Here is a 14239-nt window from a genome sequence, read left to right as displayed (position 1 = left end):
TACATTGATCAGCGGTGTCTGGCACTTAAGCTTCAAGAAGCCACCCTGCTCTATGATAGTACTTTGCAATCACTACTTCCTCACTATCATACCTCTGATCAGCTCATTACTACCTTTTTCTCACCCTTGTGTCCGTCACAAGGTGTGAAAAGGCTGTCCATTACTACCACCACCAGTCACTCCAAGTCCGTGGGACCCCGCAACAGGTTTTCTTGGTAGCGACACTGCTCCAGCAATTCTCAAAGACAGTTCAAGGCTCACCTGCAGTTATATCCTTCTATGACCAATTTCTTTATGCCAATGAAGGACCCCTGTCCTTGTCTTGGCATTTCTCTTCTCTTCTTGTTTCTTTCTTGCTTTTCTCAAACACCGTTTGGTGCTCTGCTTCTGTCTACTTTCTTGTTGTAAGCTCTCAGTCCCATAAACCCTTTTGTGGTATTTTGTTGGACATTAATAATATTATCTTATCTAGGATGTGGCTTGGTGAGAATGTCAGTTGTTTGCTCATCCATGCAAATGTATTTGAACTCAACAACTTTTTGTTGAACCATATCTCTTAAATGATGATACTTGATCTCCACATGCTTGGTGCTATCATGAAAAACAAAATAAACTAAAAGCTTCAGACAACTTTGGTTGTCACAAAGAATCAGAGTCGGTTCCAAAGGCTAATCAAACAATCCTCCACAAAGCTTTCGAAGCCACATGGCTTCTCATGCTGCCATAAAAGCTGCAATATACTCAGCTTCTATTGTACTTTGAGATACACATGTCTACTTCCTACCACACCAAGAAATCATAGCTAGACCTAAGCCGAAACAACCACCAAAAGTGTTATTCCTATCAGGCAGACCCTGCCCAATCGAATCAAAGAAACCCTGCGATTTCAGATGTTCACAAGAAGTATATTTCAGACGATATCCCATTGTACCACGAACATATCTCAATATATGCTTAGTTGTAACAAGATGAGTTTGTCTAGGCTCATACACGAACTGAGTAAGAGCGTTAATAGCATAACATATATCAGGCCTAGTATTGACTAGATAAATCAATGATCCAATCAATTGCCTACACGTAGTGGGATCAACTAAATCTGAACTGGCTGCAACCTCATGTAACTTTTTCAGATTTCCTTCCATAGGAGTATCCCTAGAGTTGCAATCTAACATATAAAATATTTTCATAATGTCAATAGCAGAATTCCCTCGACCCAAGATAATCTCATTTCGTCTTTGCCACACTAATAATTGTCGAGGTCTTTCATCTAGAATTTAGAAGATAACACTTTCTTACATTCAGCAATGAGATCATCCTCTCTAGTAAGAAATAGATCATCAACATAAAGAACTAAAATTAATGCTTTATCATCAATTACCATGAAGTAGAGATTTGGATCGACATCATTTTTGAGAAAGCCTGAGCCCAATAAATAATTATGAAAACTTTCATACCATGTACGTAGGGCTTGCTTAAGGCAATACAAAAGCCTTTTTCAATCTGCATACATATGTGATTCCTTCTCATGAATCACAAAACCCTCTGGCTGCTCAATAAATACCTCTTCTTCAATTGCACCATTTAAAAATGTTGTTTTACATCCATCTAATGTAACTTCCATCCTTTAACTATTGCAATAATAATGATAGTGCTGATAGAAGAGCAAAAGTCTCCTCATATCTATACCTTCCTTTTGAGGAAACCCTTTAGCTTGAAATCTAGCTTTATACTTTTCAACACTTCCATCAGTTGCATGTTTAATTTTGAAATGCCACTTAGAAGAAACAACTTGATTTCGCCTAGGAACAATATCCCAAACATCTTTCTTGATAATTCATTTATGTTCTTCCATCATAACATCTCTCTACACTTGTTGTTTCCAAGCCTCCCCAAAACTTGAAGGCTCGGATTCAATAATATGACTCGTTAAAGCAACATAACCTGCAAACTTATGAGGCCTCTTGCTTTCTCTGAATGTGCCACAAGGGCCTGCATATTTTTCAGCCTGGGCCAAAGCGCATAGCATGCCTGGCCCACAAAGGTCTCTTCTTGTTAATGAAACATTACTTGGTCTAGAAGTGAAATCTATAGGATCAATAGGATCTTCTAATTCAAAGTCTCCCTTTGCATCTCAGAAGGGGTATCAGGGGCAGCAATATCCAAATCTTGAGAAGTCTCATGATCTTCTCTATCAATTTCCATCGTAGTCCCTTTAGATCTTTTGCATGATACATCTTCTTCAAATGAAACATCTGTGCTGATTTCAATCTGCTTTAGACCTCAAATGTAAACCCTATAAATGTAAATTGAACACCCAAGAATTCTAACAAGACTAACTGCTGGTTTAATAATTGTGAATGCTTCTTCTGGGTTCATATTCTCTAGGATTTGATGTGGACAATGATTTTGAGCATAAACAGTTGTAAGCTTCTGCCCCAAGAAAGTTTTGAAGGCCTTGATCATGGATCTTGGCTTTTTCTGCCTCAACATTAGATCTGTTCTTTCTTTCTGCAACTCCACTTTGTTGCGGATTATAAAGGACACAATTGCAAATTATAAGGGACAAAATACTCCCTCTTAGTCTCAGCTTCAATACAGGAAATTTCAAACACGCCAAAAGTATATCAACCCCCATTGTTAGACCTTAAACCTTTGATCCTCTTATCAGACAAATTCTACACTTGAGCTTTGAACTCTTTAAATCTAGATAGCACTTCATCAAACTCTTTAAATCTCAAAATTAAATCTAGGTCTTAAGTGAGAAATCGTCAATAAAAGTCACATAGCACCAAAAACCACTAAATGAAGCAACAAACATAGGTCCACATAAGTTAGAGTGAATCAGTTCTAAAATATCTTTAGCTCTAGTTTCACTATTGAAAAGGACTTTTAATGTTCCTACCTAGAGCAAAACCTTTGCAGAAACCCTTTTGTTCTTGGAAGACCAATGACCATCTCCTCTATGGAGGAAAGAGTTCTTAAATTTAGATGAGCGAATCTTTTATGCCACAAGTCACTAGTACTCATGGAATCATGTGCCAAGGCTTGAATAGGACGATCTAATAGTCTATATAGACTCTCATGACAAACACCAATTTCACAAGCTATCTTAATGCTAGTGTTCTTCCATGAGAACTTTACCTTCAACAAATGCAAGTTGATATCCTTAATCTTCCAGCGCTAAAATAGAATCAGATTTCTCTTGATTCCATGAACAAACAGCACATCACTCAAATGAAGAGGAATTCCTAAATCTAAATGAAAAGATGTAGTTCTAGCACCTTTCACAAAATAGTGAGCATCATCACCAATAATAACTTGTAAATGAGTATCCTTTTCTATCAAATTAGATAGATGCACACGGTATTCTATAATGTGGGGAGAAGCTCCACCGTCAATTAGCCAAGTATCACTAACAGTAGGAACATTACTTGAAAGAGCAGATATAAATAAGAATCTCTCTGAATTTTCACTTGATTCTCTCTAAGGAGAAGCATATTCAACATTTGTAGCAGCAACTTGATGCTTAGGTCTTGTTGAACAATCTCTACCAAAGTGACCAATGTCACATCTGAAATACTGAATCCATGAGAGATCTTTCTTCTTCTTAGGTTCAAGGGCTGAATCCAAATTCCAATCTATGAATCTCTTGAAAATTCAATTTCTTACTTTCCCTTCAAAAATATGGGCAGCAACGACATGATTTTCTTCATGGTGAGATCTTTGCCCATTTCCTCTTACCTGTACTTGAATACAATCAGCTCTTAAATGATCAAACTTGAGTAGTTCATCTCTTCCACTAATTCCTTGAATGAAAGATTCCTAAGAGTGAAGAAGGCCATTCATAGCTAACATAACTAGGTCTTTGTTCTCAACTAAGTCTCCAACAGCATTTAGCTGATCCTTCAATTTTGTAACCTTCCTGAAGAACAATACAACAGATTCTCCTCTAGTCATTTTAAATATAGGAGTTAACGTCTCAAGGCTAGAAATCTGCTAGTTTTGTTGAATTGATGCAAACTTTGAAGACTTTCAAACATCTCTTTAGCTGAATTCAACTTGGATATAACAGGTACCAGATGATCCTTAACTGAGTCAATTAGTATCTTTCTTGCCACGATACTGATCTTTCTCCATTAAGCTTTCTCAAAGCCATTAGAAGGTTCAGCAACATCAGAATTCACTTAGTTGAGAAGATCATTATCTTCAAGTGCAATTACGACTCCGAATTTCCACAAAGTAAAACTGGATACACTATCTAGCATGTCTTGAACTTTCAGTCCATTCACCATGGTTAGAAGCTAAAACAAACAAGCTAGGTGACAGGCAAAGAATATTTAAAAGCTAAGAATATATTGAAGCTTTAAAGTTTACACAAGAACAAATTGCACAATTATTTCTCTGGAAAAGCCCTCAACTTGAGAGTGAAAAACCCAGCTACACCAAAAGCAATCCTTTATTAAACACACAAAATCTGAACACAATGTTCTCAAACTTAATCAGAGATAATATCTAATTAAAGACCACTAACTCTTAAGAATCTTAAAAAGTATATGTTTCATTAGATCAAGCAACACCTGTTCAGCATCCATAATATAATAGAAACCTTATATATCCAATAGATATAAGATAATTAACACACAAAATGATTATATACTGATCATACACAAGAAAGTGCCTAAAGCAAATGAAACAAAAACAGATATTGAAATGCCTGAAGAAGGCCCGATGCTACCTCTCTTAGTCACGATAAATGTCACCACTTCCTTCAATGCTACCCGCACACTCTAAATTCTGCCCATACTCGACACCGCCCAGAAAGACCAAAATGGCAAGTACCCAAAGAATCACCGCTTGAGGCATCATTGACACCCAACGACTGTTACATGTATGCTGATTTGTATCAACAGTCACGTGGTTTCCAATTTTTATCAATCCTTAAATATGGAACAATAAACATAGATGATAAAGGAAGACATTCACAACATGATTATTGCTAATGATCACAGTTAACTCAATGAAGCTTGGTTCACAGTGAAACTTCATTATTGACGGTGATGATTATGGAGAGCCATTTCACCTCTGATGCATCAAATACAAAAACTGTAATAAGGTAAGCAAAAATATGATGTAACTGGCACAAAACTACAGCTGTTACAATCTCATACACATGAACACAATGATAATATGGAAGAATATAGAGAGTTGTGAGAGAACAAACTCAATCAAAGGAACAATGTGCAGTTATATAACTCTTGAAGAGGAACCGACGAAGATAACAGGAGAAAGGAATAGTTCACCAAAGTCAATTTAATAAAGCTTGAGAACAATATAACATCAACAAAGAAAATAGTATGCCCATCACAAGTACGAATTATGTCTCCCGTTGTTAGAATACTAACAATTATCAAGCCTTTGAGCTTCAAGGAACTAAATAGGAGTCAAGTTGACAACAATGAGCGCATTCCATCTAAAAGAAAGAAACTAATGTTGTCTCCATTATTAAAAGATGCAATAAACCTGGTGGATGAAGACATCTAAGGGGAGTAATAAGTCATAATACAATAAATTCTCTGGTGAATGGAGTTGCAATCCGAAGCAAACTTGTAATATCCCGAACAAGATATTTGCTGCTTTTTCCTTTCAACAGTATACTCAGAAATAAAACATTGCAGATAATTTCCAGCAAATTTGAAAACAATAGAAATGCTAATCGACACCTTTCCAGCCACTTGTTGAATACAATATCAGACTCAAATATAAACAAATGTAATACAAGACATTCAATAAAACCAATGATTCTCCACAAGATAACAATTCGTTATTTCCAAAATAACATTCAAGATGTCGAACATATAACCACGAATTACAAATTGATGAGATTTGGAATGATAGGATAAAAACCTGTAAGCGCAAAAGAAACACCTGAAGTGATGTTTCCCGTGACAATGGGTTTGCATCCACTGTCTGCTAGCACGAGGGGCTACGTCCTCCAACTAGCTAAAAGCTGAAGCTTTTTAAGACTCTCACAAGAGAGGAAACTGAACTGAATAATAAAATCAAGCATACCCAACAATAAGCCTCTTTCCCCTTTTAATATGCAAGTCAAGACTCTTCGGCTCCTCTCTGATTTTCGTCTTATTCCCTTGTGGCTTTTCAACTACCCCAACACATTTCGTCTTGTTCCTCCTTGCCCCTTGGTCCTTTATATAACATTAAATCGACCTTTTTAATATTTTGAGCCTATGTCTCAGAGTCAATTTAATATTGCATTAAATAAGACTTCAATATTTCTAATGTTCCAAAAGGGAACATACAAAACTAGTCATGCATAGAGGGTCTGATAGCACTATGAGTACAGTGTTGTCATTGATGTCAACCTGATGTGAGTGGATGTCTACTTGATGTGTAGTGATCGATGGAGGTCAAGAAATAAGTGTTCAGATGTTCATATGATCTTTGGCGATGATACTGAGTGAGAAGTTGCTGATTATGAAAGGTGACAATACTGGAAGCTGGAATATGCAAGAAAGAGTATTTGAAGTTTACATAGGAGAATGCTCTGCTTTCCTCTACACTTGAAGATGATGGCTTGGAGTTCTAGATATAATGTCGATGTTTTGTGGAAGTTTTACGTTTTCAATTCCACACCAATTTAGTTGTGATGTTGCTGGTAGTTGCAGTCTACTAAAACATGGCAATTTGCTTGGACTAGTCTGAAAAATGCTCAACAGTGTTGTTTCTGATTTTGAAATTTGGAAGATATGTTTAGACTATTTGTGCAGTGTCCTAGTTGAGTTTACAAGTGCTGGTTTTCTCTGCAACAGAAGTTGTGACTATTTGTTTAACATTATTGTTTGTGTTGGTTCCTAGCCAACTCAATTGGCATTTTGGTTTGGATAGTATCCCTTTGGTCTGGATTAAGAGATTGTTATGGGTCTTATCATGCCCTCTGAAGATCTGCATTGAATTATTTGCATCGGATGATGTTTTTGGGCTGATCAATTGTGTTACATTGTTTTCCTACACATGACATTTGATGCCAGCTTTGGAGGATGTGCTGTTGCATGTACTTTATTTAAGTATGCTTTGAAAAATATGTTATGATGTATTTGGGTCCCCTTTATCTCCTAAAGTGGACCGCATTTACTACAAATTAGTGCGGCGGATGGCTTGTTTTCAATTATGTATATTTTGTTTGTGGCCAACATAGTTAAGGTTTCGATGAATAAATCAATATACATAGATGTAGAGATATGTGAAAGCAGTGAATGGGAGTTATCTAGAAGCATATGTGGTGATGAATAAGAGCAAAGATCAGTTTGTGATGTGCATCATATCATTTAGTAAATCAAAGTTGAGAGTTTTAAAACTATGAATGTGTGTGATATGTTTGTCATGAAGTAGGTCACTTATCACATTGGTTCAAGGAAAGTTTCAAGTTTGAAGCTTTGCACTTTTCAATTCATCTTAATTATGTGCCTATTCCAAGATAGTAAGTCCTTTTGCTAGCTTGTGCAGATTAATATCTTGCCCTAAAGCAATGAAGTCCTTTTGTATCTTGCTTTGGGATCGTGCATCTCGACTAGCAAATCCATTGTATCTTCCCTAAGGTTGTGGAACTTCACCTGCAAGTCAAATCAAAAGCAGTGAGCTACCTTGGCCTTGAGCCTAAAACAATATTGTATTTAGTATGAGTTGAATCCAGAGGTGGTTCATTGAGAGTGGAGAAGGTGGGAGGCTATAGATTGGGATGGGTGGGATGAAGAAGCAGGTAGGGGCAGATTAGTTTTTTTTTGGTTGGGACAAAGAGGACCCTATAGGATTCTATAGTAGATAGTATGGCTAGTAAAGGATAGCCCCTCTATCTATCATTGGCAGCTCCCGTCACATTCCACCTACCAAGCACAACTAATCTACCTCTCCGGGCTCCCCTCCACCTGGTCCTCGCCGTGGTTTTCCCACATTGGGTTTGCCACGTACAAATTTTGTGTTCATGCGTATGGTGTTCATTGATTTATCTTTCTTTAATGTTAAGTTGGTTAAAGATAATTCATATAAGATTGTGATTGAAAATGTTTAAGTAGATTGCTCAAGACTAATTCACCCCCGCTCTCAGCCTAGTGTGTTCAACAAATCCATTACTAGCACGAAAATTTAGGATGGTAAAGATTATATCATTATAAGATAAGTAATCAATGTTTGACTCCCACAAAGCCACAATGCCTAAGATAAAAAATCATTTCCAGATATGCAATGCAGCTTGAGTCATAGTATAACATGGGTGCGATAAATGTGCAACATTGTTAAATGCAAACAAGGGAAAAAATCAATCATATAACACGGACCGATGGAGGAACCTAAGGCATCAAATGGGGTTGAAACCTAAAGGGCAATATGAAAAATAGAAATCAAGAAACATAGTAGCAAGAGGATACTGATGAGATTTGAAAATCTTGAATGCAATCAATCAAAATCCTATTGTAAGGATACGGTCCACCACATTTGCACGACCACTACACAATAAGCAAGTAAATATGTTAAAGTCTTGAAATGAAGAATTCACTAAGAAAATGTACACTAAAAGCTATGAATAGGTTGTACCTGTCCATTGAGGCTTATTTTAAACCTAACTCATCAAGATCCATCCCCTAAGATCGGGACATCTTTAGTAAGACCATCTGTGAGTGTCAGTTTCCAACCCAAGCATTAGATTTTCCCTAAAGAATGATATCACTAGCATAGAATAGTGCAACATCACTGGGTACAAATCAAGATTTTGTGTGCACAATAGTGGGTGATGAAGTTCAAGCAAAGCAATATGCCATAGTGAAGCCAATCTTAACGGAAGGCGAACCTCTTAAATCTTCAACATGACACGTATGTAGAGAATTTGGTACATATAAGACAAGAAACACAAACTGGCCTGCAAGCATCACCTAACCTTCTTGTTAGGATTCTAAAATCCAAGACCCAAAGATAAGGAAGATAGCTTGACAAAGGTTATCATGAGTCTATATCAAAAAAAAATCCTATGAAGCAATTTCCTAGAAGGTGCCTAACGAAGAGAATTCCAAACCATTACAGATTTTGCAAGCAATGGAGAAGCCTATGCTGACATCTAGCCAAGGATATGACCAATCTAGGGTAAAGAAAGATAAAAAGTTCAATTCTCAATTACAATCCATATTTCTATCCCTACTGCAGTCATAACTTTAGCACGAGCTCTTTAGAATCTAAGTGGATTATTTAAGAGACTGAAGAGTATCCTTGGAATCTAAGTGAATTCTCTTGTATGCTAGCGATCCTTTATCTGTTATGGTAAATCGATGTTATTGTAGCTGTATTAAACAAAGGAGATGAAAGCTCCTTATGTAAAATTATAAAGACAATGTTTTTAAAAGAAACAATCGTAACTAAAGATGGAAATAAAAGTACCTAATAAACTAAAGATTAACTAAGATAATCATTAAAGAAACATTATAATATTTTAATACCCTCCCTTAATGGTCACTGTCTACCTATTGTCTTTTGGTCACAAATTCTTCAAAACATTTTGTTGCTATTGAGACCCTCCCTGGATCTGCAAAATGTGAATTACCAAGAAGCCAAAATTCACATAAAAACAAACAAAGAAGGGTGTCCACTTCTTTAGAATGCTTTGCAACAAGAGACATGAGCCTACCACTGACTCTGCCACTGAGATGAGTTTGTCACTAACCCTAGAATCAGCAAAACATCTGAACAAAAATCATCACAAAACATCCAACATGATGTTGGATAACAAAGCCACTCTTCCTTGGAGATAGAGACAAACACTGAGAACAATTAGCACAATTTAGAGGCAAAATTGTCAAAACCCTTCAAACTTTGCATGTAAGCATGATGCTCCAAAACAAATTGCAAAAAGCAAAGATTTTTTAAGAGAAAAATCAACAAAAACCCAACACAATTTTTGAGGTGAAAATTTGATCAAAACCTAGATATTTGAGGCAAAAAATCAATCAAAACCAAACAAAATAAGAGACATGAATAATAAAATACAAAACTTTGCTTTTGAGGAAAAACGGTAAAACCCAACGAATAATTTTTGAGAAAAAATTATAAACCCACGAGATAATCTTTGAAGAAAAAACTTTAAACCCACAAAGGAGTTCCACGCAACTTTGTGAATTAAAGAATCATAATTTTTTTGAGAGAAAATTTTGTGAAAACCCATCAGAAAATTTCTTAAGGGAAAAATTTATGGAAAACCATTAGAAAAATCTTCGTGAAGAAAAACATGAGGTGTCACATGGTAAAACAACACATGCAAGTAGCATGCAAGTACATGTTGATGCAACAAACATGCACGTACATGCAACCCTTGAAAATCAAAGACTTTTGTTGCAACCAAGCAATCGCGGGATCAAAACCCTCAACCAAGCTTGCGATTTCCAGCAAAAATCTTTGAAGGCAAACCACAAAAGTTTCATAAAATACGTCTAATGAAATTGATTTCAACAAATCGGAAAATCAAATGAGGCTCGAATTTTTCTTTAAAAAATTGTCAAATTTTATGAAATCCCATCGACCCGCTCTAATACCATGTTATGGTAAGTCGATGTTGTTGCAGTTGTATTAAACAAAGGAGACGAAAGCTACTTATATAGATTTACAAAGACGATGTTTCTAAAAGAAACAATTGTAAACTAAAGACAAAAATAGAAACTACCTAATAAACTAAAGACTAACTTAGATGACCATCAAAGAAACATTATAATATTCTACTATTATCAAACGGAAATTGAAGTTTAATTAAATTCTTTGATCGCATGTGACCTGAGTCTGTACTTAAACAATTTATACTACATTGTTAAAATTGTGATTTCCTTCTTTAGATGCCCATGTTGGATAAGGATTTCAATTTTTGGTGCTTGAGATTATAACAGTTCGTTTTGACTCAAGTATAACCATCCTTGACTCTTGTGTCTATGTTGCAGTGTTCAAGTTTATAATAACTTGATATTGTTGCTGAACTTATTAATTCAATTATGTGGCAGAGCTTACACCATCTACCTCTCAATGCATTTGAAAATACCTTTCAAGCAAGCAGCTTTGAGATATATTTTGGATTAGATTCACAAAAGAAATCATGAAAAGAAGAAAAAGACTCTCGACTCTAAAGACTATTGAAAGCTCCTCAATCCTTTATTTTATTGCTTAAAAAATTAGTTTTAATTCATACACCCATTATACCTACAAAAAAAGGTATCTGGTACATGCACAGTTTCAGTCCCCAAGGGCTTATTTGCATTGTCCAAACAAACTCACTTGAAATGCAAATTAAAAATTCTTAAAAAGTGCTTTATTAACAAAAAGACAAAGTAACATGTGCTCAAAAAATAGCTCCTTGTGACTCATAACTATAGAAAACTCATGGTCATGTGACAGTTCCCTCTTGACAATATCACACATTCACTTCAACTTTTTTTCTAATTTCTTGAGATGCCCCGATTTAGAGCTATAACAGAATCCAGCATATGCTCCTGCAAAATAATTTTCCACAATTTTATTTTATTTATCCCCTACTCAGACCAACTGCAAATGTGCTGGTCACAACATAAGCACCTCTGATCTATTCTCTCAGCTGCCAGCACTTAAAGAATTCCAGACAACAGGATCACAGACAAAAGATACACGTTTGAATCTTATTTTCCAAGACAAACCAGACCCACCAAAACTATACTACTGCTTCTTAAACAACTCTGCATTGAAGAGCGTTATCAACCAATGATTACAAGCTCAATAAATAATGAATATAAGTTTATTGGTTCTTACTCTTGTCTTCTTTTTACTTTCCTTTATCAAATTAATTAAACATTGTTCCAAGTGAACAGAAAGAAGAAAATGCTTCTTAAGAAGAATATGATTCTTCAAAATTCAAACCAAATATTGAAAAAAGATCAGAAAATAATCATAGAACTTGTTTGTTTCAAGCTATAATATCCTGCCACCAATGCTAAAGTTTATTCATCCAAAGATTACTTGAAGTTTAGCTATCTAATAACAGAATCATACTTCTTTGTTAGAGCAAAGAAAAGAACATGCCTGTCCTGGCTGGAAGAAAAGTCGATTCATATTTGCTAATTCCACAGTATCATAATCATACAACAAAAGTCGCCCAATTCCACATCTTGTTAGCATTTCAGCAGCAACACTTCCTACACCACCTATTCCCTGCAAAAAGTACTCAAATTAGAATCTACAACCACAGTCAGGCCAAGAAAGCAGATAAGTGAAAGCCAATAAAAATTGCAGTGATTCAGCATTTTACAAAAAAAAACATATATATTTGTCTTAAAAGACATGAGTTGGTAGAACCATACAAATTTATTATACAATATCAAGAAGATTGAAGACAAAGGTTTCCTGCAAGGGTAACCTACCATCGACTATGTTAGGAGAAATTGTCCTGGAGAACATTCAGGACAAGACTTCCATATGCTGACAGTGCGATTGATAATCTACATTGTAATAGATTTTTCTGACTGACACATGAAGATTTGGAAAACTTTCAAGTAAAAAGGCGGCATCACTCTTATCTCATCAATGAATCGTATGCATTTCAGTGAACTCAACATTAAGGATGTGGTGGAGGAGCACCCTGACAAAGCATCAAGATTCAACACTATGGATGAAGTTCCATGAAGATATTATGAGAATAGAGTTGCACGTGACCTAAAAGGTCCTAAACTAATGTAAATTGGGTCATTAGAATCCTTAGGCATGATATAATGAATAAATGATGCAATATGGTTAAAATTCTCATCCTAGGCCTAGAAGGGCTAGATGTAAGTTTTTTGTGGGTTTATAGACTAAATAGAGAGCAAAGGTTGCCATAAGGCCTCTAAATAATGTTTTGAACAATAAAAGTGGGAAAAGATACAATGTTGTCAAACTTGACAACTTTATTTGTAATAGCAAACTTAAACAAAAATGTCCATAGTTGGTTAATAGGAGTTAGTATTGACTCTTTAGGAGTCCAAGTAATTGCATACTGGTCGAAGCCAAGGCATAATTTGGATGTATGAGGTTCTGTTAATAATAAAGTGGAGTTTCTGCATAGTCTTCTTCTTTTTGGACAATTATTTCAGTTTGTTTTCAACACCCATTCATGAGATAAACGTCACCCATCTTAAGATCCATTGTTTGTATATGTTTATTCTTTGAATCATCATTGTTTTGGTTTTGGTGGCACGTTATTTGGAGAGATGTTGTTGGAACTTGACTGGTCCAAACCCCCAGTCAGGGAACCTTAGAAGCAAAAATGTAAGTTTGCAATATAATGAATGTGTAATAAGGCCTTGGTCTTGGCCATTTTTTATTAGGGAGGATGTATTATACTATTCTATAAGTGCAGGAATTGTTGAAGATTGTAGCTGCCAAAGAGATCTTTATCTTTGGAAATAGGGACGTTATTACCCTTATTGTCACCTTCAGCTGAAAAGGACACTTATGTTGAATTGTAATATTAAGTGTAATGACATGTGTGCATTTGAAGAGTTGTAATTATAATTGTTATAAAGAGTCATTTTGAAAAATTGAAAAATCCTTCGGTTGGAATGTGAAGAGTCTCTTCTAAAGTTATATATATCGCATCAAGCGATAGCCATTGTACAGTTGAACTTTTATTATCAATACAATGATCTTTTGTTGTGTGGCTGGGTTTTTCCCTTCATTCTAGAAGGGCTTTCCCAGGATATCTTCCAGTGTTGATTTTCTCTCGAAAGATTTCTTTATTGCTGTATTTCATCTTTAGTTTCTAGGCTCAAGTTTAAACATGGTACCAGAGCAAGTTTAGATAGCAGCAATAGAAATCATGCTACCTCTGACTTCATCATATATTGCTTATCTATTTTTGTTGCATACTATATGTGACAGATAGGCTTTATGGCAGAGATTTCTTTATCTGGGATTCTCCATGCCTCTCATTTTTCTCTATATCTATGGCAATGATTGTATGCTTTGTTTGAGATATTTTAATTTTCTTCGATCAGGAATGATGTTATGAGGCATTTTTTACGCTAATCAGATTTTTGAAAAATGCTGGATTTTTTTTTAATCATTTGTGGATGGTTTTAGCCAGTCAGAGCTCATCTTATTGGAGGAGATGCCAAGCGATCTCTCTTCATTTTCCCGATTCATTAGGAACCAGGGATACCTCTCATTCCACCATTTTTCTGCATCTCTACCCTCA

At 35.6% G+C, this 14239-nt stretch overlaps 1 protein-coding gene across 3 annotated transcripts in view; it reads right to left on the bottom strand.

Annotated features, from left to right (window-relative positions):
- LOC149534986 (NAD(P)-binding Rossmann-fold superfamily protein) overlaps positions 1-14239 on the bottom strand; it is a 329460-nt gene that overhangs the window by 291073 nt on the left and 24148 nt on the right. For all 3 annotated transcript variants that reach the window (XM_089807115.1, XM_089807117.1, XM_089807116.1), the window contains exon 4: positions 12091-12219. In XM_089807115.1, coding sequence (XP_089663241.1) covers positions 12091-12219 — 129 coding nt within the window. The remainder of the gene's footprint in view (positions 1-12090; positions 12220-14239) is intronic.

The sequence above is a fragment of the Cupressus sempervirens genome, chromosome 10, assembly GCF_028749045.1.
Source record: "Cupressus sempervirens isolate cs-2001-9-10 chromosome 10, ASM2874904v1, whole genome shotgun sequence".
Taxonomy (NCBI): domain Eukaryota; kingdom Viridiplantae; phylum Streptophyta; class Pinopsida; order Cupressales; family Cupressaceae; genus Cupressus; species Cupressus sempervirens.
Note: the sequence above shows the minus strand (reverse complement) of the source record. Positions and strands in the feature narration are given on the sequence as shown.